This window comes from Diadema antillarum, unplaced genomic scaffold (assembly GCF_040938485.1).
Source record: "Diadema antillarum isolate AM-2024a unplaced genomic scaffold, OU_Dant_1.0 seq00000248_RagTag, whole genome shotgun sequence".
Classification (NCBI taxonomy): Eukaryota; Metazoa; Echinodermata; class Echinoidea; order Diadematoida; family Diadematidae; genus Diadema; species Diadema antillarum.
The window spans coordinates 594,337-619,624 of record NW_027271292.1 but is presented as its reverse complement, the minus strand read 5'-3'; the positions used below and the strand labels follow the sequence as shown (position 1 = coordinate 619,624).

The following is a 25,288-nucleotide window of genomic DNA, read 5'->3' as shown; positions in this document are numbered from 1 at the left end:
TCAGGTCGGTAATACTTCGTGCTTTACGCAGATACCAAGATCGACGGTGCCCTAGAAGCATAACTTGTTAAAAATTAGGCCTGAAGATTGCATTCTTAGAGGCCAAATAATGTATTCTAGTCCTCCGGAAGGTCACGTGATCGCATCTAGTGCGGAAGGGGACTTTTTCGGACCGTAAATGCACCGTTGTTAACGATCTCTGCGGAGGTGCAGGGTCAGTCCCATATATTGAAATTAGCGTTGTTCATTCGCTCAATTGTGATATCGTGTGTTGTGTACACTTCTACTTCTACGAAGATACTCAGCAGGATCCATAAGTCAGGATGTAGTGCTAAGGAGTTGAACTTAGGTGCTCATTTGCAGTGCATGCTTGTTGGTGCATTAAAAATATATGGTGCGAGTAAAAATCTAGTTCCTCAGTCTAGATGCTGAGTGGAAGAGCTCCCTTAAAGGCCTCCAATGAAGTGGCTTCAAGTTCAAGGGCGTTTATAGGAAGCCCATTCCAAGCAGTTACTGTACGTGGAAAAAATGAGTTCCGATAGAGTTGGGTTCGGGTAGGAATTGCCAGCAACTTGTTTGGATGGTACTGTCGTGTGTTGCTAACAATCATGGGTGATGTGTAGTGCTGTGCATTGATGGCTGCCATGTTGTGCTGAATCTTGTACATGAGGAAGAGGCTAGCAGCATTTCTTCTCCTCTCCAGACTTTCCCATTTAAGTTGTTCAATCATGGCAGAGACACTGTCTGGACGGTAATACCTCTGGAGGGTGAATCTTGCTGCTCGCCTTTGGATGGCTTCTATTTGGGAAATGTGTTTGTTTGTATGTGGGTTCCAGACTGAGCTGCAGTATTCTAGGTGTGGTCTCACTAGGGAGAAGTATGCTTGTTGGCGGATCCTTTGCGAGGTCTTTCGTAGGTTTCTGCTGACTAGTCCTAGCATCCGATTGGCCCGGGATGTGATGTTGTTGATGTGACTTTGCCAGGATAGGTTGGATGAAAAAGTTAACCCTAGATACCGGAGATCTGATACAGATGCAAGGGGAGTGTCTCCCAGGGTGTATGTATTTCTGATGGCTTTGTGTCCAGTGTACAGTGAGTCAGTGTAGGCCGGTGGTGGTAGGCCTACAATTGTATGTGGCGATGGCAATTTGTAAATTTGAATTTACAACTTATTCACAAAAATTGTACAGTGTACAATGTGTATGCTGTCTATAATAAACAGGGTCTTGGTCTTCATCTCTTAGTAGTTAATTATTATATGATTTAGGCACCTACTCATCACTTAATACAAACAAGAACAGTATAGATTCAATATTATTATTATTATTAGTTTTTTTCTTTCGCATGGAGAAAGAAGGCACAAGAGCGAGTCTAGTATTTGATGTAAACATAATTTTCATGACATGTTTAAGAGTTGACCCGGCTGCAATGTTAACACTAATAGAGTACCAGGCTATTTGAATTTTTCAAGTTGGTATACAGGTTGTCAGTAAAATATAGAGATGTATTACAACATGTATTAGTCTTCCGCATCTACAATTTGTAACAAAGTTTACGAAGATGTCTGAATGAATGCAATTATTCTCAGAATAATATGAAGAGTTTGTTCGCAAAAACCGATAAGTCCATATTTGCCAAATGGAGATATTTGCGATTAAAGGTCAGGAAAAATAAAGAGAATACTAAGAAAATTTTTGCTTCTTTTGACCATAACTTCAAAAATGCCCTTTTATATGTAGTGACCAATATCTCATTTAAAAGGTGTTATTTTGTACTTTATGACAGAGACCGTACTTGAAAATCTTCAAAAATGGACTTATCGGTTTTTGCGAACAGACTCTTCATATGTTTACCATAGTACAGTGCATGTCTGTAGTTTCTCTCTGCTTGAATTGGGGTTTACTCCAACACAATGTTTTCGGACATGTTATTGTGAATAATGGTTTATAATATCATCTATGATTAATTTTCTCTATTTGTGTCACATTGTATATGTAGGTATCCCCAGTACCTGACATCACACCGATGGAACATGCATATTTAAGGTGATTCTCTTCTCTGTGGCCTCCAGGAAAATCTGCATGACATAAACGAGAAGATCTACACTGTCAGTTCTATAGTGTATTTTGTTTTCTTGGATGCACACGTACCATTCAATCTCTGACAGATTTTTATCAAGGAGAGCACTGCTGTTTTGCAAGCGCTGAGTGACTTCCTCACAAGAATAGAAACAACTGATTAGTACACCTGTCAACTTTTTCATTTCATTGAAAAACCTAGAGCAGTATGTGATCATGATAACCTACCTCAGAAAGGTGCTAAATATGTGATATGATACAATAGGAAGAATGAAGTTGATATACAATTGTAACATATTACAGTATGTTACTGTATATCAACTTCATTCATCTTTACGGTAACATTTTTGTCCCCGCCGAACGAGTTCGAGCAGGGGACTATGAAACGGGCTCCGTACGTGTGTGTGTCCGTGTGTCCGTCCGTCCGTGTGTCCGTGTGTCCGTGTGTCCGTCCGTGTGTGCGTCCGTGTGTGATCAAAATCTTCAAATTGCTACTTCTCTGTCATTTATGAGCCAATTTTGATTCTGTTTGCTTTATATGATAGCACTACATGGGAGCTTTGAAACTTCTACACAGAATTTCAGTCGTGACCTTTGACCTTGACCTTTGACCTATATTGTACATTTTGCTACAAAATGCTACTCCTTCGCCATTTCTAACCCGATTTCGATTCCGTTTGCTTTATGTGATGGCACTAGGTGAGGGCTTCAAAACTTCTACACAGAATTTTGACCTTTGACTTCTTTGACCTTTGACCTTGATTTTTGACCTGTATTGTACATTTTGCTACAAAATGCTACTCCTTCGCCATTTCTTACCCGATTTCGATTCCGTTTGCTTTATGTGATGACACTAGGTGAGGGCTTCAAAACTTCTACACAGAATTTTGACCTTTGACTTCTTTGACCTTTGACCTTGATTTTTGACCTGTATTGTACATTTTGCTACAAAATGCTACTCCTTCGCCATTTCTTACCCGATTTCGATTCTGTTTGCTTTATGTGATGGCACTAGGTGAGGGCTTCAAAACTTCTACACAGAATTTTGACCTTTGACTTCTTTGACCTTTGACCTTAATTTTTTACCTACATTTTTTGTACATTTTGCTACAAAATGCTACTCCTTCGCCATTTCTTACCCGATTTTGATTCCGTTTGCTTTATGTGATGGCACTAGGTGAGCGCTTCAAAACTTCTACACAGAATTTTGACCTTTGACTTCTTTGACCTTTGACCTTGATTTTTGACCTATATTGTACATTTTGCTACAAAATGCTACTTCCGGCGGGGACGTGTATTACGCACCGCGTAATTTCTACTTTTCCTTGTTAGTAAAGAGGATGTACATGTATATTCTTTGAAAAGCACGGTTGTTGTAGTAAATGTGAAGTTCGACCATTACAGATACATCACTGTGTGGAACTATGCAAGATAGTATATGTTAAATTATGTGCATTTAAATTACTTTGGAGTTTGTACAGATGGCAGAATTATAAGCCCTGATTAAACTAAATATTATCCTTCATGATATTCTTGATAAATGTTATGGAAGCAAGTACATTGTACAGTATGAAGTAGTATCTGGACGTACAGCCATTACTCGACAGGGGCATGTCTTGTTGCTGAAGGTATGAATTTAATTTGTACATCATCACTGAAGCACTATAAGAGGTTTAGTTAGTACATGTATGCATGTTTTATTGCTAATATTTTGGTTGTGACCCATTTCAGAAGAGGTTTCAAAGATGTAAGAATTCTGTTCGATCAGGAAGATACACAAGGTATGTCACCAAAAGGAATTGAACGGTCAAGAAGGGATAAGGAAGATGAAGATTTTGACACAACAGTTAGATAGATGATACATTACATTAGTACTTCTTCCAAATCAACCAAAATTTTGAACATGTTCGCATTGAACGGGCATGCTCTTATTAGATACCTATAAAGAAAAATTGTGGACCTTGTGAAAGGTAAGATGAGCAGATTTTTATAACACCTGGGGGGTTTCATGTTGGCCTGTAGTCTACCCCAGGGTTGTCGAGTGTTGTTACTGGTAAGGGGTTCGAATACACATTTGTATCATTCACTCAGTCATAACCATGAAGAGAGTGACACACAGATATTTTAAATGTGTATGATACTGCTTGTGTACATGTACTGATACATGTGTATTCAGTTGACAGAGATGTTGGGATGATTAGTTTGCCTTTTGACATTTCAGATAAGATTATATACAGTCAATGCTAAAGTTGGGAATGAAAGATTTCTTCACATAGATGTTTTGCAAGATGCTATAAGGCCAAATCTAATCTGTCTGCTTCGATTTCCAGTAATATTGATGTTTTAAAGTTACTTTAAATTTTTTATCTGTTTAGTTTCCAGTAAGTGTACTTCATACATTGGCGGATCCAGTTAGGACCGCAACTGGCGCATGCCTCCCTTTATTTTTTGTTTAGACGAAAGAAATTAAAAGAAAAAAATGGGGGGAGGGGTGCACGCACCCCCCTTTAATTTTGTAAACGCGTCCCCTCTTTACGGAATTCCTGGATCCGCCCCTGCTTCATATGTAGTATGTACACTTCTGAATTGTTGATGCAGCTGCCAGTTCATGTGTTTGAAACATTGGCAGTGTGACCAATAGATACATTGTACTTGCCTTCAAAGTATTTAAGGGCATATGTACACCTTCAAAACATTCTCTGCTGTTTGGACTGTCGATGAAGTTTATATATTTTGTACATGTTTCATTTTGTTTCCAGTAAGTACACTTCATATGTATACATGTACACCTTCAAATTGCTCTTGCAGCTGCCAGTTTACTGTCACCCTCTATTCATGTGTGTGAAACCTTGGCGATGTGAATACTATAGTAGATACACGTATGTGTACCTGCCTTCAGAGTACTCAAGGGCATTTGTACACCCTCAAACATTCATGCAGTTTGAACTATTAATGAAGTTATCTCTGTACATGTATCATTTGAGTGAAACCTTGCCAAAAGTGTAGATGGCATGTAATTTACAGAGTATTGCCTCAAAACATTTGTGGTATTCTTGCTTGATTTTATTCACTTACATAACATTCAAGCCATATTCACAACTGTTTCATGTTTGTGCAACATCGGTATCAGTATAGTTTGTTTATTGCCAGTGTCAAAATTTGCCGGCATTTTATTTGTACAGATCTGCTCCATACAATGTAGCTCTGCAATTGTTCAAACTACCTGGTACATTCATTTGCTCTTGTCTTATTACTGAGCTTCACCAGAAGAATTTTTTTGTTGTTGAAATGTTCACTGTACATCACTGTTGTAGTCAAGACAGACTGATCCTACTCGCGTTCCTACATGTACTCACAAGACCGCTGACAGTTGTACCTTTTGCAGGTCTCTTACATGCCACTTGGCTGGAGACTGAGTCCAATACCACCACCAAAAAATAAATTAAAAATAATAAATGGATGAATAAATAAATGAGAGTTATAAATTTAAAAAAAAATGATCTAAAACTGCATTTGACTATACTGCTAAAAAGTAGATAAAACTGTAGACTGCTTATGCAGCTCTTACTTTAGGTATTATTTTTTGTTGTTATGTGTGTGATACATTGTCATGAAGATTGGTGGATACCTTGAAACTTAACTGCGATGTAGTTCTTTCAACACTTACATGTAATAAATATATATATATATATATATATATATATATGGAGATGTATATACATTTATAAAGAAAAAAAACTTGTGGATTGTGCTCCTTTCTCTGTTGTTATTAATGAAAAAAAAAGGTATTTTATTAATTGATGAGAATGGCACGTGCAATAATGTATGTAAATTTCTCTGCCTAGTTAGGTAGGCCTATAGTAATAGAGTGAAGTAATGTAGTGAAGTCCTTGGGATCAACAGCTTTCTTTTGTTATATCAAAATGTTGTTATAACCAAGCATGTAAAAAAAAAGTGGATAATGTAAGCGGAATTTCGATATAATGTAACTGTGTTCACTTTAGCGGAGTGAACGGTATAAGTAGTGGTTATAATGTATTTGAGTGGATGCTTAGGATGCTTTGAATTGAGAGAGAGTGATGTGAATGATTGATGGCAGAATGAAACTGAGAATCAGACACTTCCTGTTGACGAAATCAGAAGGGTGGACAAAAGCAAACAAAACAAACATACATTGTATTATGAATAACAAGAACAAGACATATAATCAAAAAAAGAGAGGGAGAGAGAGAGAGAGAGAGAGAGGGAGGCCCAGCAAGAGGCTGTAGACTATTAGTACGCAATGTCTAATGACAGACACAAGTACAGTATATCACAGCTAGACGCTCGAAACTGACCACGTGTATTTACGCTGGGGTCGCTCATACAGTTAGACACACACGTACAAAGGCATCGAGGACACACGTCAATTTCTATATGTGGGACAGTACAGTACTTCGCGATTTCGTGCCGAGAAAAAAAGGAATGACATCCCTATGATATCAGCTGGCTGCTGACCCATCTACAAATCATCACATTACACTTTTAGGTATCATCTTAAAGCTGAATAAATTTCCTTTTACATGATATAACTTTTGTTGGTGCCCCACGATGAAAAAGAAGACTTTTAGGAGAATTTTAGAAGAATATCTGTATACATTATTTCCGGAACATCTGCAATTAGTTAGCCACGAAGTTGATAATCTTTCATGTCGTTCTTGGAAAAATCAACAAGATAGCATCCAAGTTTTAACCTTTACCTATCAAATAAAAGAAAAATCATGTGAAAACGTAATTCAGTGACCAAGATATGAGCATTTCAAAACGATTCGCCAATCGCGCTCTCTATGACTTGCGGGGTCAACTCGCGTGGATATTCTAGACGGGTTTTTTCGGGCTTGCCGACTGACTGGCTACTCAGTAAATCTAGGTACTGCATGCATAGCCAGCCGGCCAGCTGGCCGGCTACTCACCTCAGCTCAGCGCTAACAAAGTGCCATGGCACTGTGACTCCTCTCAGACTGGCGCCACCTTTTGTCCGGGAAAAAAGAGGAACGTATTTTTTTGTATCAGAGTGAAATGGTTTTATCAGAGTGAAATGGTTTTAGCGCAGTGAAATGGTTTCGTCTGAGTGATATGGTACGCCAAAGTGAAATGTATTTTTGTGAAGAGTGAAATGAATTTGTATCTAAAAATGAAATGTATTTTTATGAAAAGTGAAATGAATCTTTATGTAAAAGTGAAATGTATTTTTGTGAAAAGTGAAATGAATTTTAATTCAAAAGTGAAATGTATTTTTGTGAAAAGTGAGATGAAGTTTAATGCAAAAGTGAAATGTATTTTTGTGAAAAGTGAAATGAATTTTAGTTTAAAAGTGAAATGTATTATTGTGAAAAGTGAAATGTAATTTTATAAAAAGTAAAATCAATGTTTGAGAGTGAAATGTATTTGTTAAAAGTGAAATGAATATTGGCTGGAGTGAAATGAATTTTGTATTGTTTCCTTAATGGCGTTCCATACACATCCGTGCATCGCGGTTTAGGAATATGACAAGGGTAGAGTATACTACAGTATATATAGCGTTGCGGGGAGTACAAAAGTAACTCCTCGCGGAAAAATAGTATCTACTTATGTTTAGTCGTCTGATTTCTATTAAAATAAAAAGCAGATGGCGTATAGGCCCTATAGCTACAAAGACTAAGCAGAGATATTGCCTGTGTTTAAAAGAAACGCTAGATAAGCACTTCGAGGCTCGAGTTAGCTTCGTTCCTTTATTATGGTGAAGTAATGTATATATATTTCCAGACATTGAAAGAGAAAATGATTGAAAAGGAATGTATTTTTACATTACTGTCTCTGCACTGACGTCTCATCCAGCCGATAGCTGAGGAAGTTGTTTCCTGCTCGAGTTTTTAACAGGATTTTGGCTGTACGGCACCGTCTTCTAAGCACCACATGTTCTTGCATGGAAAATTGGAAATCATATAAACATGTTATAGGCTACTTACCTAATAACCCGTTCTCCGAACGCCTTCAAGGTTCCCAAAAGAGAGTCTTTATGCAGGTCGACGGAAAACGAACAGGTTGGTAATCCAACTGTGCGAAAACAGTCAAGAGGGTGAAACGCCCACCCCTTTTACAGCAAAACAAGAGTATGACGAGTCGGAGAAGAGGCAAATAATACTACGATACACGCAATTTTGATAAAGAGAGGAGAAGATATTGAGAGAAGAAACTCTGCATTTTTTTCTGGGCAGCATAAGACCGATTCACGTAAATTTAGGCCATTATTATGTGCAGGCACTCCTGTCTACATTCTGGGAACCAGGCCAACTACGTTTCTGTATCAGTTGACGCCAAGGGAACCTGGTATTATATTATCTACCCTTGATAAAAAAAAAATACAACCGCACACGTTATACACGTGAACCTCGAAGACAGCGTACATGTACCAGGGACAAGGAAACCTGTAAAGCATGTTTGCATTGCGCCCCGGTGTTTCATGACCGTCATTGACCGTGGACGGTCTTAAACGATAGACGTTGATGGTGCAACAATTCCCCAAAGCGTTTTCATCAACCAATAACTATTTTAGTCGGCCTTCTGTAATACCCAAGTGTTCACGAGGGAGGAATTGTAGGATGTAGCGAATGAGCACAGCAAAACAAAATGAATTCGATAATGACCGTGGCAATGACCATAACAACTTCTTGTTCCATAAAGCTATCACGTTACACGCAGGAAAGGACATTGTTTCGTTGAACTATTAAACGTTCAGTGTAAGAGTAGAAAGTAAACTTGTTCACTACTGGTGATTTCAAAATAGTAATTTTCCACCATGGAGATTTATTTATTGTCAATATCCTCAACTGGGAACTTCAATTGTTCCTGCAATATATTTCTTCAATCTTAATGACATTCATCATTTGTTTGTTTGTTGTTGTTTTTTTTTCTGCTGTAGGAACTACTTACATTCCCTCCTAAAACATAAATGGCAATATGGTGGGTGTGTCTCACCACGAGTATACAAGCTAAATACCCTTATCCCCCCCCCCCCAGCTCACAGTCCCCTACACCATACAAACTGCCAAAATACCTGCCTTACAATTCAATTTGGGGAATCTTAATGTAATCATAATCGCAGCTTATGAAAGTTTGATCATCCACATTCTAGACTAATTTTTGGTTATTCTTTTCATCAGTAAATGTGGAAAGAATTGAGTTTAGCTCTCCAGGCACATCCAAATCGCCATAAAAAATCTATTTCCATATGTCAAGAGATGAACAGGAAAGTACATACACACAGTTTTACCACTGCAGCAACAACCCCTGAAAAGCAAACTTTGATCCTTCCACAGTACATTCTATTTAAATAGCATGTAAACATGTCATTCCCTCATGCCTTTAAGATATGTTCATCTACACATAACTTGCAAATATTGATTAGCAATGAAAGATGAGGTGAAAGATGACACAATGTGAATCATTTTGAAAGGAGGACTTAGATATTGATGACATATATTGTTTTTGCATGGCAATGAAAGGCAGTTTTAATTGGACATGTTACGGGAAGATTTTAAGAGGAGAAAACGCTTTAACAGAACGGATATTGTGTCAATTTTAGATTAACTGTTGTGCTATTATTATAAAGATTTTTTTAAAGATATGGAAACGGTTCATTGAAAGAATGATATATGTTGCACGATTATGACCAGAGATGCTGCGAAACGTGTTTCATCGTGGTTTCTAGATGTAATGTTCTGAATCTGGGGGAAAGGCGCCGAAGCTACACGGTTATGATAGTTTTGGCAGATCTCTACCAAAACCGAGGAGTTTCGGCGGTTCTTCCCAGAGTAATAGATTAAAAGATTGAAAAGGCTAGGCTGCGATTCCATGAAGTGTTGAACAATACGAACATTTGCCAATATATACATACAAACTTGAAATAAAGATATACAAAAGACATAGATGGATTAAACCTCGATCACCATTCATGTCGGTTAAAGGGATAGTATAGTATTGGTAAAGGTGAAAATTAAGCTTTTAACTTTTTGTGTGATATAGAAGTCACTTGATAAAATGCTAAGAAGCCTTAAATTCTAAGAGCAATTCGAAATTGATTTGATGAAAATCGGTTTTGAAATGGCTGAGATACACCCCCCCCCCCCAAAAAAAAAAAAAAAAAAAAAAACACAACAGAGTAAACCAAAGGGATCCTAATCAAAGGTGGGTCTCACTTTTTATTAGGATTGCTTTGTTTTGGATATCTTGGCCATTCCAAAACCAATTTTCAACAAATAAACTTTGAATTCCTCTTAGAGTTTTATGCTCTTTCATATTTCATAAGATGTTTCTCATTAGTTAAAAGAATCATCGTGAAAAACGTTGGAAACCTCAAATCAAATCTCAAAGGAAACTCTACTACATGTACATGTGATTGTACTCTGCGATTGTTAAGTTCTCGACCGATCACCACAGTATGTTCGTTACCGATTCGTTACATCTTCGGTAAAGATTTGTCATGAAACTTAATTCCTCAATCCTTCTCAAACTGATGTGTAATCAACATTGAATATCAAGACGAATTTTGATATACCACATAAAGATACATTATATAGATGTTGACGACGCCATAATGATGTGACGGTAGAAAAAATATAGGATAGGCAGCTCCGGTCGAATGATAGAATATGCTCTAGCAAATGTTTGATTCTGTTCGACTTCACCACGCTGTTGCCATTGTTTTTCTGTTTATCAGTAGATTCCCTTATCTATTTGGTATATTCAAATGACCTATTAAAAGGTGACTTATAACTGGTCTAAATATTCAGTGACTCTGTCCAGCTTAAATCAATTGAGTATATTGCAATATGTTGTATTTGTGTTTGTAAGCTGAGTAGAGCATTGCTTTTTAGTTCAATGAAGTCATAATAACAGTAAATAGATATAACAAGTCGACCTCCACGGACCTCAAAAAAATTGAAACACTTATTTCGTACTTGTAATATTCTATTTCATGTAATTTATTTTCATATAATTTCCAAATAGACGGTATGTACGTAAATTCGTGACATTAATGTTGAAAGAAAGACAAATCATGCACACCCACCCTGTGAATGAATGAAAGCATAGCTGTATAAGATCTATATAATTAAACTATATAATGATTAACATCAAATATCTTATAAAGATATTTTTAAAAATATCTGATATTAATAAGACCCAAACTGTTTGTTTTATGTATTTGCTTATAATGCCATGATCTTTTTATTTTTTTTTTTTTAAAGAACAATGGGGTTAATATAAGTATTGTACAAGACAGGTGGATGATTATAGATTACCCAATTTCAAGTAGAGTTTTCACGACACGCAAGAAGATATTGCGGCCCTAAGATGTGGAATAGTCTTCCGGATGATATTAAGCAGTGTGTTTCTATGTTTTCATTGAAGAGAAAACTTAAAGAATATCTTGTCAAATTATGCAATATGTGCATTAGTGTCTTCTAGTTTACCAAACTGATCGATAGCGACTTTCTATCTATCTATCTATCTATTTCGTTGCCATGAAATGAATGTTTATAAGCACGCCATTTCTTACTGAAATGCTTCAATCTTCAAGAAAGGAAAAGTATATTTTTTAAGTTCTCTTTTTTAATCAAATCTTCCATCAAGTGCACAATTTCTTACACCATCCATGTGCAGTGCCTTATATAATGAGACATTATAAACAAAATCACGTTTTCGGTGCAATTTTTTTTTCATTTTAACTTCCTGTTTGTCCCGTCCACCAAATAATTCAACACCCTGGAAATGTCTGTAATCGGCTCGTTAATCATCAAGAAATTGTTTGCTACGATTTTTTCCGATGAAATTTCATTAAAATTCTTTACGCATTGATATGCAATGTCTCCTGGTTCTCTCATGAAGATTGTAAAATGATGCATTGGACCTATTAATGTTATGAGTTTTAATGCTTATCTTATGTACATAATGGTAATGTATACAAGTGCACATACTACAAGACATCTATTATGACGTAAGAATGAGTACATTATGTTTTTTCCTTCTTCAAAAGGCGTATTTTCGTTGACAAGGATATCGTTATTTCCTTGTTTTTTAAAACTCTATAGCTCTTTCGATACTGTCCAAACATATGGAAAACGCACAAGATTCTCAAGAACAGCTTACGGACCTCCTGTGCTCAACACGCCATAGTGATCACGCACTCTTGTGGTCCACATAATGTAGTCTACTTTCTAGCTGCTTCTTTCCTTCTGTGGAAAAAGAGGTAGGTGGAACCCAAGACAACAATCACTGAGGTCATACTTCCAAATATCATGAAGACTGTCTCAAATGATTCCGTGACGTCATAGAGATATCCTGTGAAAAGATAACAAGATGGAGACATGGTATAAATTTTGGATTAGGTGAAAATTACTGGATGTAAATCGTTATCCATTGTCATTAGTCCTGGACGTTGCACATTTTTTACATGATGAATTAATTCTAATTACAGTATTATAACTTTTGAATAAAACGATGTCCCAGAAGGCGGGATAACGTCTTCACAATTCACGTCTTCACAAAAAATGCCTTGAAGAGGAAATAAAAAGGAGAGCAAGACATTCACTTCTGGCACGTCGATGCGGTGCAGAAGCTCATGTGGCATAAAGGTATGATTAGCAGCAACATTTTATTCGTGTAAATAATATTTACTCAAACTTACACGATAAGATTATTTACATTACCGCTTAAAACGTCTAAAGTTCATTTTCTTTCACATGAAAATTTTCTGGTTATCTTTGTTCGAACCTTTAAAGACACACAGGGATTATGTCTTGATTTTCTTTTTGAGTCTTACCTGCCAATGCACCAGTTCCAGCTGTCATTAGTCCCGTCTCAAAGAAAGACATTGCAAGGATTCCTGGGAAATTGTTAGGGGCTACAAGGATGCCCATGGCTGCATAAAAACATGCGTAAGATCCATGTAACCCTATGCCGGCAACAACTGAACAGCACATGGTATACTCGAATGACTTGCTGACGGGGTAGAGAAAGAGTGCGACGGTAGTAATACCATTGAGCAAAACGTATGTGTGTGGATTCCATCGAGGCTTGAAACACTGAAGAATCGTCAAGAAAATCCTGACAATCACTCCTCCAGCCGCACTTGCGACAGTGAGATACGGGGCAAGGGCAGGGTCTATCCCAATGCTTAGGCCATAGGACACCAAAAAGATGGTCCAACCAACATAGACAAATTCCATTAACAGTTGGCAAGGCAAAAAGAAAGTGGCATAGAAACGTTCTTCCTTTATTGCGTGAATGGCGAAGAGCTCCATGAGAAACAGACGAAGACTTTCCATCGCAGATCGCAGAAAACGATGGCTTGACTGAGCGATGGACTCATTACCGAAATTTTCACTCTTATTGCAGTCAATGCTGGTCTCATCTTCTTTCTTCGTTGACTCTGCAGGTTCAGATGATCGTACGGCCATATAATCAGCGTCATAACTTTGCACCCTCTCTGTCACTCTTCGGTACCTCATTGTTCCACCAACAGCAATAAGGTTGCAAGTGAGCGCGCCAAGCACGAGGAAAGTTCCATGTAAGCCATAGGCTTCGTATAGTTCTTTGGTCAACATTGGCAACGCCGCAGTTCCTAACACGGTGCCCAATATTGAAATAGTGTTCATTGAACCATATTGATCACCAAAGTGGTCTTTTAAGGTTACGTAGCCAGTCTGGAAAAGCATCCCAAAACCGAGACCTAAAAGAGAAAGAAAATATGAGCAACGTAACGTATAAACAAAATGTATTACATAAATACTCCTAGAAACAACAAAAAGTCCTGCGCAGTAAGAATACTTGTTACACCTACAGAAACAAACTCTCCTTTCTAATTATTTATGCCCTAGTTTTGGGAAAAGGCAAAGACATACATATATGCGCTATTTCCCATCTTTCCTATATGGGATGGGATGATGTTTACAAAAGTAAACAATGTCGGAGGAGTAAGAGTAACATGAGATTGAATTACAGCAATTCGCCTGCTCCACGAGACTATGGCATGTCTCAACTTCTGATAGATATGACTGTTTCTACCAAGTACTAACCAGTTACCAAGGACTTACCTTTCACCCTCTCTACACAAAACTTTCAAATCTGTTTCTATCCGTTAAATGAGGAAACAGTGTCTTTGGACTTGTATACTACATAATACTAATAATCATAGACTTAATGTACACTCAGCAAAAAAAAAAAAAAAAAGAAAAGAAGAGAAAGAAAACACTTTTTCCAGTTAATATTTTTCATAGAAGCTTAAGATAAAAATCCATGTGTCATATAACGTATCAAAGATTATTCAATTGCCTATCAACCTGGTAGGTTTATGCAAAGGGAAATGTTACGCATGAGTGAACACATTCGTTTTTGTCTTCCATGGCAGGAACGTAAAAATTGCAGAATTGGACGTATTGAAATTCATTTGCAAATGCCTTCCAAGATAGCAATGATAACAAAAGATCAATTTAAAGCAATGAGAGACATGAAGGAAACAGCAGAAATAAGTTTCCGTTCCCTTGTTTCCCTTTGTCTTCAAAACAAAAACCTAGTGGGGAAATTGAAGGTGGAACATAAGCAGTTTCCATCATTTCAAACTTTAAATGACATAGGGAATAAGCCGTAAAGGTGATAAAATCTACAAATTTTTTTCATTTTACCTTTGATTAAGGAATTTAAGAATGCATGAGACAAATTCAAGATTAAAATTTTATTTACAATTTTCTTAATTTGGAATAACGCTTCAAATTTAACTTTCTTAATTCCATAATTTTTCTCTTATGTCTTTTGACTGCGGATTTCACAGAAGATTCTTTATTTTCCTCCATTATTCGATTATTTTTGCCTTTCTTTACCTTTGGAGGGTTACAGAGACATTATTGAGATCATAGGTTGATTTTTGCAAATTGATTTGCATTTCTACTGCGCTAAATTCGTCTTTTGTTCCAATTATCATATTGAAGAGGAAATACGCTTGAATATCAACTTGTCCATTTTGCAATTTTTACTTTTGTGCCTTGGAGTAGAAATACAAATGTGTTCACTCATGCGTAAGGTTAACATTTTCATTGACCTACTATATAGGTTGGTAGCTAATTAAATTACCTTGATAACTAATTAAATCACCTTAAAATATGGTATATAAAACACCATTTTTAGCCAGATAGTCTATGAGAAAGATAAACTTGAAAAAGTGTGTACTTTCTCTTTTTTTTTTTTTTTTTTTTGCTGAGGGCTTATTCCAGAAGTTACAGGGAGAAATATCACATTTTAAGCCGCGATTAGATTTTTGCACCTATAATAGCCAACATTGTTAATTTGAGTCTTCAGCAGGCATCAGTGCCAGTCTCATTGAAGTTAGCATACATTCATCCTTTGTTAAAGAAGCCATCCCTTGATCCTGAGGCTCTGCAGAATTACCGGCCTGTATAGAACCTTCCATTTTTGTCGAAGATCCTTGAGCGTGTTGTCTTTTCACGAATATCAGACTATCTGCTGAAGAATAATTTCTTAGATAACGTCAGTCAGCATATCGCCGCATCATAGTGTTGAGACCTTACTAGTTAACTTATCCAATGATATTTTGAGAGATATGGGTGAGGGAAATATTACTGTTCTGGTACTGCTTGATTTATCATCAGCATTTGCTACTGTTAATCATACGATTCTGGTGAATACTTTGAAGTCATTAGGTGTTGATGGTAAAGCTCTTGAGTGGTTCAAGTCATACTTATCTGACAGGTTTCAGGTTGTTTGTGTTAATAATGCAAAATCTGATCCTGCTCCATTAGACTGTGGTGTTCCACAAGGATCTGTTGGGGACACAGCCCTTTTCTCTATTTATCTGACTGGTTTGAAAGAGATTCTACATTGTCACTCTTTTAACTATCATTGTTATGCTGATGATATCCAGATATATAGTGTACATCATTTCTACCTACCCAAACCAATGTCGTTGACATCATTCAGAAACTTGAGGCTTGTATCCATGATGTCAAAAAGTGAATGAGCTCTCATTCATTGAAGTTAAATCAGGAAAAGTCAGAGTTGTTATTTATTGGCTCCAAAGTTCTACTGGACAAGGTCAGTCTTCCTTCTTTAACGATTGATAATATGTGGTTATTGCTCCATCTAAATCGTGTAGAAATCTTGGAGTATTATTTGATTCTACAATGTCTGTTCAAATCTCTGCTCTCGTTCAGCCACAGAAAAAAATAGTTCATGCTCTTATATCGTCCCGGCTTGACTTTGGCAATGCACTCCTATTTCAGCTACCACAATCTCAACTTTCACGCCTTACAAAAATTGCAAAATTCAGCAGCTCGTATTACCCATTTTCACATTTTGTTCGCGGATGTTATGTGTTTATTGTCACTTATGTCTGCACTTGGCTTTCATCTGGAGTTCTAGTGAGCAAACACCTTGATTCCGTCACTGTTGTATCATTTATTGAACTTTTATACTCCGTGCTTGTTGTGAAGGTGCAAGACATCTACTGTTGTTACGCATACGGACCTCGAGACGTGCAACGTTCTACATACATGTATGTGTCACCGTATAGACTGGTTGAATTTTGTAAGCGGAACTTACGAACCTATGATCTCAAAATGTGACGCTGAGACTCTGAACAGCATGGCCTATTTGTAAGCCTTTTATGAATGCACCACATATTTAGCTGCAATGATAGGAACGCATATATTTTAACATTTTACTTTGTTTTATTAGTGTTCTGTTCTCTCTGATCACATACACCGAATAATGAGTTAACTTTTGCCATTAATCGTGAGTCAACGACTCTCTCAGAATCACCTTGATTTTATAACCTCGCCTCACCGTTTATCAACTTCATAACTTGACATATTGAGTAGTATTTTTCATCTACTCGTCCAAATATTGCGTGTGTTTGACTCTGACACAACTTCCATCGTACGTGTTTTTCTGAACATGGCGCCATCCTCGTCACGTGTTTCGATTGCACCAATTGTCAACGAGGCCATTCAGCGCTACATAAAAGGATCGATGTTTATCGACACTATCCGGACAGCAGTCAAAGAAGCTGTCCATGAAGAACTGAATGACATCATTCATCGAATTGAGACCAGTGAAGCGAAAAATAATGGATCTGGAATGTCGAGTTGATGCACGGGACAAGGAGATCGCCAAGTTGAAGTCAGTCATTGACAAACAGCAAAACACATTGGACACGGTTCAGCGGGCAATCAACACCCAAGAGCAATACTCCCGGCGCAATTGTCTGCGGTTCCATGGTGTCAGCGAATCAGAAGGGGAGGATACAGATGCGCTGATCTGCCAAATCGCGAAAGAAAAGCTTAACATACCCCTCTCGAAAGATGACATCGAGCGATCGCACAGACTGTCTTCGAAAAAAGATCTCGATCAGCCCCAGTCACGAAACGCAAGAGTGACCAGGAACAACAAGCCTCGTGAGAAACGTCCGCGTGTCATCATCGTTAAGTTCGTCTCCTATCGCGTACGCAAAGTGGTTCTCTCTAGGCGTCGCGTTCTCAAAGGGACGAAGATGGGGATCGAAGAGGACCTCACGAAGACAAACGCCGAACTGCTTAAAAAAACGAAAGAGTGTTCGAAGGTTCTTGCAGCGTGGCCTTCTGACGGCAGAATCTTTGCTCTAGTCCCAGCCAGTGGGGGAAGAACAATGAAACGTTTAATCACTAGAGAGAGTGACTTAGATTTTATATGACATTCGAGCTACTTCCTATAACGAATTGTTTCCAAATATGCTCACTTACATGATCTTTCCCTGTGGCATTATTGATTATTAACATGTTTCAAGTACTATTTCAATGCAATAATGGTGCTTTTTCATGTTTTTGTGTGAGTGAATTTTCACTCGTTTCCTGTAGATTTTTCTGTTCATATTTTTCTTTTTCTTTTTTTTTCTCTTTTTTCTTTTGCAATGGGAATAGCTTATCCTTGTGTAGGTTGTACTAAGCCTGTCAAAAGTAACCAAAGAGGTCTACAATGTACGCTTTGTTGTCATTGGGTTCATGCCTCATGTGTTGGTATTAGCATAAGGGAATACGATAATCCTAACCATAAATTCATTGATTGGATGTGCTCAAAATGTATTTTTTCCTCCCTTCCTGTAAATGTGATTGAAAAACAAGAAGAGGAACAAATAATCAGAAATAATTACCATTACATACGAATTTGTCCACTACTACTGGAATTTCAATTTTTTCAGAAAGTTTGGAATTTGATGAATTTAAATAAAAAGGCCTTAAATTATTACATCACTCTGAATGTACGAAGTTTACTCCGAAATATTTGCGAAATCAGACAACTACTTAGGCAGAATGATATTTATATACTTTCTTTAAATGAAACCTGGTTAGATAATTCTATTTTGACCAATGAAATTGATACAGATGGTTTTCAAATAGTTCGGAAAGACAGGAACAGGAACGGAGGTGGAATTGCTATATATATCAGAAACAACTTACAATTTGAATTGCTAGATCATGATTCATTAAACTACTTGGAAGCCCTACCAATTTTGATATATCCGAGTAAATGTGTGAAATCGTTCATATTTTTATCATGGTATAGGCCTCCAAATAGTAAATCTGACATTCTTGATCATTATGAAGAACTGATTTCCTTCTTAGATGGCTTTAATCATAACATTATTGTTATGGGTGACCTCAACTGTGATTTAATGAAACACTCTCTTAACAGTGACACGAAGCGTCTTAATCTGATCAATGAGACATATTCCTTAATCCAATTAAATACAAATAAGTTTACAAGAGTTTGTCACAATTCTAAGAGCCTGATTGATCATATGATTTGTAACTCAAAGGAGATGATCAAGTCGCATGGTGTTCTCTGTACAGGGATTAGTGACCATTATTTGTGTTATGTGATCTGGAAATCTAACCATGAGCATAAAACTCCTCGTATAGTCACTTACAGGAAACTAAATAATCTTTCTAGAGACACATATTTGGAGGATTTAACCTCACAAGATTGGCAATTGGTGTATGATTGCACGTGCCTAGATGATGCAGTTGAAGTTTGGCAAAATCTTTTATTAGAGGTTGTAAATCGACATATGCCCTGCCGCCAAAAACGTGTAAAAAGTAAACCGTCCCCTTGGATGACTTCCGATATTTTAAAATTAATAAAGGAACGAGATAAACTAAAAGCAAAAGCCCATAAAGCCAAATGGAATTTTGTGAATGAAAATAATTCATCAATAAAAGAAAATAAACAAACTTGCTATGATAATTCATGGAAGGAATACAGAACAATGAGAAACAGTGTAACAACCAGAATCAGGAAGGTAAGGCGAAACTTTTACAGTAACAAATTATCTGCCGCTGAAAACTCCAACCAAATTTGGAATATTCTAAAAGATGTTATGCCAAACAAAACTTCATCACAAACTGACCGTTCCAATCTAAATATTATATCTCATGCAAATCAATTTAATGATTATTTCGCAAATGTTGGGTCAGAGTTACCGTCAAAAATACCCCAAGTATCACGTGATGCCAATCAAAGTAAAAGTACTGAATCTACTTTCGACTTTGTATCTGTAACCGAGGATGAAGTGTTCAAAACATTAATGGGCATGAAGAATAAGAAATCTGTGGGCCTAGATGGTATCTCTATGCACATATTGAAAATTTCCACCCCTGTCATAATTCCTTCACTTACACATCTCTTCAACAAATCCTTAGCGGAAGGTGTTTTTCCCTCTCAGTGGAAAATGACCAAACTCATTCCTTTATTCAAGTCCGGTGATTTATCTTGTCCTACAAATTATCGCCCCATTGCGATTTTACCCTGTGTTTCAAAAGTTCTTGAAAAAATAGTACAAAAGCAGCTTACAAGTTATTTAAAAACAAACGATTTGCTATCTACAGCACAGTCAGGCTTTCGAGATTAACATTCTACCACCACTGCTTTGTTAAAAGTTACGGATGACTGGTTGCTCGCCATCGACAAAGGTCTTTACACAGGGGCAATCTTCATTGATTTGAAGAAAGCGTTCGACACGGTGGATCCTTTCATTATGTTGCAAAAGCTAAAGCGAATGGGGTTTTCTGACGCTTGTCTTGCTTGGTTTAGAAGCTATTTAACAAATCGAAAAGTCGGAACACTTTTAAATTCTTCTATGTCAATTTTTTTTTTAGATATACATCATGGTGTCCCACAGGGCTCTATCCTGGGGCCAGTTCTGTTTGTGATTTATATTAATGACATTGTTAGTCAAGTAAAGAATTGTCGCATTCACTTGTATGCAGACGATATAGTGTTATATTTTTCACATAATGACCCTATCCACATTGAAAACGTTCTAAACAAGGATCTTAAAATAGTGTACGATTGGATGTGTGTTAACCAACCTAATCTAAATCTCCAAAAGACTGAGAGTTTTTTTTTATTCGTTCTCGCTCTTTATTATCACGCCGCAATGCCCTTCGCATAAAGTTATGTGGGCAGGTGATCCAACACAAAGAAACAGTTAAGTACCTTGGAGTTACACTTGACCAGCAATTAAAGTGGGATGTTCACATCAATGCATTATTTGGTAAAGCTGGTAAACTTGGAAAATATTTTGGTCGACTTCGTCATATTCTTAATGAAACATGCTTAAAACTATTATATAATTCTCTTATACTCCCTCTGTTTGACTATGCCGATTTGATTTATGACTCGGCCTCGCTGAAATATACTTCGCAATTACAAAAGTTGCAAAATATTGCGGGTAGGATAATTCTTGGGATAAATCCATACAAGCATGTATCAAATCATGAAATTCATCAAGTTCTAAACTGGGATTCTTTAAACGTAAGGGGTAAAAAGCATTTAAATTCCATGGTTTTCAAATGTCTCCATGACTACAGTGCCCCATATCTTAAAGAATTATTTAATCTCATGTCCCGAAATTACTCTCTCCGCTCAAATGGTACCCTTTCACTGCCAAAACCCAAAACCGAATATTGTCGTAGATTGTTTTCGTACAGAGGAGCTTCCAGTTATAATGAATTACCTTCAGCGCCCAAATGCTGTTTAAGTGTAACCAGTTTTAATAAAATGATTAATGATGTTATTCTGACATATTTTTGATTTAAATGTGGCATAAAATAAACTGTATTTGTTACATGCATTTTTTATAATGTTTATATATTCCGAAACATTTTTGATTTAAATGTGGCATAAAATAAACTGTATCTGTTATATTAATTTTTTTTTCATAATGTTCATATCAAGATAAATTTCAAGTTTATAAAGTAGGATGGGTGGGTGGGGTGTTACTTAATTTTTGCTCACTTTTTTTAGATATTGTTTAAAAGTTATAGTAATGTTTGTTTTTTGTTTTTCGCATTCAATGTTTTCTATTACATTTATAATTTACTCTGTTCCTGGACCCCTCGGTAGAACAGCTGTGTCGTGTAGGCACAGCTGAGTAGTGCAATCCAGCCGTATTTGAAATATCATTCTGTTGACTGTACGATTATTGTTTTGTTGTTGTTTTTATACGGAACATAAATAAAACAAAACAATAAAACAAAACCCTCACAAATATAAATACTCACATCACCCTTGTTTTGTCCTCATTGCATTGGTTACCCGTTTAATCTCGCATTACATTCAAATGATTATTGCTTGCTTTTCATTGCATACACGGATCTGCCCCAGAGTGTGATGTTAATTTGCTGACATTTTATAATCCTCCCAGATGTTTAAAAGGTCATCCGATTGTAAATTTCTTGTTGTTCCAAAAACGAAGAAATCATGGGGGGATCGGTCATTTGCACATGCTGGACCTTACCATGGAATCAGTTGCCTCAAGCTATCCGTTATATGTTGACTCCTTTAAAGTTGCCCTCAATACTCATTTATACGTAACCGTTTTCCAGTGGAATTGTATGTGATGATTTTTTCCCATCGTCATCATTGTGGCATTCATCTTCATGTGCATGTTTGCTTAATACTCACTTTTTCTACCACTGTCTACTGCGCCTTGATCACAATAGTTATGTGGAATTGGCGCATTATAAGTACCCTGTATCATTATTATTAAGTGACTTTTGACCTTAAATAAAACACGAGAGATATTACCCAAAACCTAATCAGCGCGTATAGACTTCATGTAGTAAAGCTAGGACAGGTAAAAAGAACATTTGCCAAGCGATTTTGTCCCTGAAATCTTGTTAATAAGCCGTAAGATGGACGGACAAACGGACTGACAAATACCCCCCCCCCCCAAAAAAAAAAAATGCACCCTTCAGCCACCCTTCCCCCTGGCATTTCCACCATTAACAAGTTAGCTTTTAACCTCCGACATGATTATTTACCTTCGTCATTTCATGTTCTGATATTGATATTCGACTATTTACCGTTAGCAGATTTCCTTGAACTTAAAAGCCATGGATCATCGCGATCCATGTTGGCTGATAGCTCATTAGCATGACCGGAAACATACAATTAAAATTTTGGGAAATACATTTTCACCCTTTTTTCATAAGTTGAAACTTGTGGAAGTTCATAATCGGGGAAACTTTTCTGAGAGCCAAGGGAATTGAGTTCGTATATCCAGATCTTTGGGGATATGACTTTTTCAAAATTTGTGCATTAGATTGAACAGTTATGACTGTATACCGTATGACTCACCTGCGAGAACTAGGAAAACTCCGATGTGTATGGGTGTGTTTGCAAAATACAGGCAGGAGATCGATATGCCAGCTAAAGTACCTCCAGCGAGTGATGTGGGTCGTGGGCCAAATCTCTTGATCATCATTTGGGCAAAAGGGCCTAAAGTTTAATGTGGTGGAAAATATAAAATCAGAGTGAAAAACATGCTGAAACACCTCTAAATGGTCCCAATCCAAGAGGACGGGGTGCGAGACACTCTCTCTCACGCACACACGCATACACACACACACACACACACACACACAAATAAACTAATAAGGTTGAACCTACGTTTGTAATATGCTCCATACAATGATTTGCACTCGACAACTCGACGAGACCAGTTATAGTCTTCAATATATATCTTATATATAATCATGTAAGTATATATTGTGTATGTGTGTGTGTGTGTGTGTGTGTGTGTGTGTTGGATGTGTTTGAATGTACATCTACTGGTAGTCTGTAAATATATCCCAATTTACAACAATCATGTTCGGAAGCAGCGGTAATGGATCTATGCATGCAAAACCACACAGGTGCAGTGCGTACACTCATAAAATACTTATCATGCTTATGATCTATGAAATATACCAGAATGTAGACTTCACTTCAAAAGAAGAAGAAGAAGAAGTCTTACTATGGTAAGTTTTGAGTCACAACTAACAGTCAGATTCTAAAAAAGAAGAAGATATGAATGGATGCAATTAGACCTGTATCTAACGGTATCCTCAGAAGGATTTCAAAGGAAAAATCATGAAAATGGAAATTACATTGGGAAAACTTACAGAAGAGAAAGGTTGCTGTAAACTGCATCGAGACTATCAGTCCGACAATAGCGTACGATGAGCGAAACTGCGTAGCCATGACTGGTACGAGAATGCTATATGACTTGAGTAGGCCCTGGCTGAAGAAAGAAATGCCACATTTTCCTAGCAGCACGATGAATCGCCAAGTCTCCTTCTCTCCATCCGCCATATCTTCGTCTTTTCATTCACTGCTTGACGATGGTGGCTGAGTGGCAATTGACTGGAAGCAGGATTAGTCTGATCTGTCAGAATCCGACGCAAAAAACAAAGAAAATTGCAAAATTTAAAAACATCACCAGTGGCGGATCCAGAGGGTGCGCACCGGGCGCGCCCCCCCCCCCCCTCCTTATTTTTTATTAAAACAAAAGAAATGAAAAGGAAAAAATGGGGAAGCGTGTGCCCCCTTTGATTTTGTAATGGCACCTCCTTTTAAAGGAATTTCCGGATCCGCCCCTGATCACTGTCTTTGAAGAACTTTGTGAAGACATTCGGCACATTCGTTGTGCATATACACAGTACTACTTGTGTGAATAATGGACAAAGCACCAATCGGGACATGTATTGAGTCAGTATCAATCTGTATCTGGTTGTTGCTGTTAAGACAAAAAAAAATTGCAGTGAGGCACCTCATTAGCTAAAATAATCGAAAATGAACGCATTAATTCTTACCAAAGAGTGGCTGATTGAGCTGCTTCCTCTGACTATGACGCCAAATGGAAAGCTTGATTTCTGCTAGATTTCATCCCAGGGATAGCTGCGTAACGTAGACTGACTGGACCTATTCACTTCAAATTGTTGCAATTCTTGCGTCCAGTTCTGCCCTATTCACTTGACACGTATCTACTCACTTCGATGGAATGTAATTTCAACATGTTATTCCTTTCATGTGTCTTTCCAGGTACGTCACGATAACAAACAGACGTTGCAGAACGCAAGAAATGTAATCTCCGCCTATCAATGTGGTTCATTCATGTACATGATGATGAACGTTCCAGAAGCTGAACCGCCGTCCTAGCGCTGAAACGCTCTGCCAGATTTATTCTTCACAATGTGGGCGTTAGTTAACACAATTAGTACAACTTCGGAGCCGGGGTCACGCGTGTCATACTCGAAAGTGGCTTCTTGGAGACAATGAAGCTAAGAGAAAGCTCTCCCATTCATCTAGCCATCACATAGCTCTAAGACGCTAAACTTTGTACCACCAACCAGTGGCGTATCTAGGGGGGGGGGGGGGGGGGCAAGGGGGACACGTGCCCCGGGCGCCACTCTTTGGGGGCGCCGAAAACGAAAAAAAGGGAAAAAAACGAAAAAAGAAAAACGAAGAAGAAAAAGAAAAAAAAAAGAAGGAAAAAAAGAAGAAGAAGACGAAGAAGAAGAAGAAGAAGAAGAAAAAAAACTCGCCCGGACGGGAAGGAGGGAGAATGGGGAGGGGGGAGAAAACCAAATCAAACAAGATGAAAGCAAAAAATGACAATGTTTATTGTGTTCACACAGTTTGTTGGTATAGATCGTTATCTATAAGGCCGTCACCATTAATTTTCTTGATTAGAATTGTAAGATTTAATAAGCAAAAAATGACAAGAATTACATGTTTTGTAAGCTAAAATTTCGGCTCGCTCGTTGCACTCGCTCGCCAAAATTCATATAAAGAGAAAAAAGAAGATAAGGACAAAACGT

At 37.4% G+C, this 25,288-nt stretch overlaps 1 protein-coding gene across 1 annotated transcript; it reads right to left on the bottom strand.

The window, feature by feature from the left end:
- Positions 1–12,306: 12,306 nt before the first annotated feature.
- On the bottom strand, positions 12,307–23,780 carry LOC139729641 (monocarboxylate transporter 5-like). The gene is made up of 3 exons (XM_071640567.1): positions 23,591–23,780; positions 12,919–13,827; positions 12,307–12,437 (listed from the first exon to the last, which is right to left on the bottom strand). Exons 1-3 carry the CDS (start codon positions 23,778–23,780, stop codon positions 12,307–12,309), a joined length of 1,230 nt encoding a protein of 409 aa, XP_071496668.1.
- Between the last annotated feature and the right edge of the window lie 1,508 nt (positions 23,781–25,288).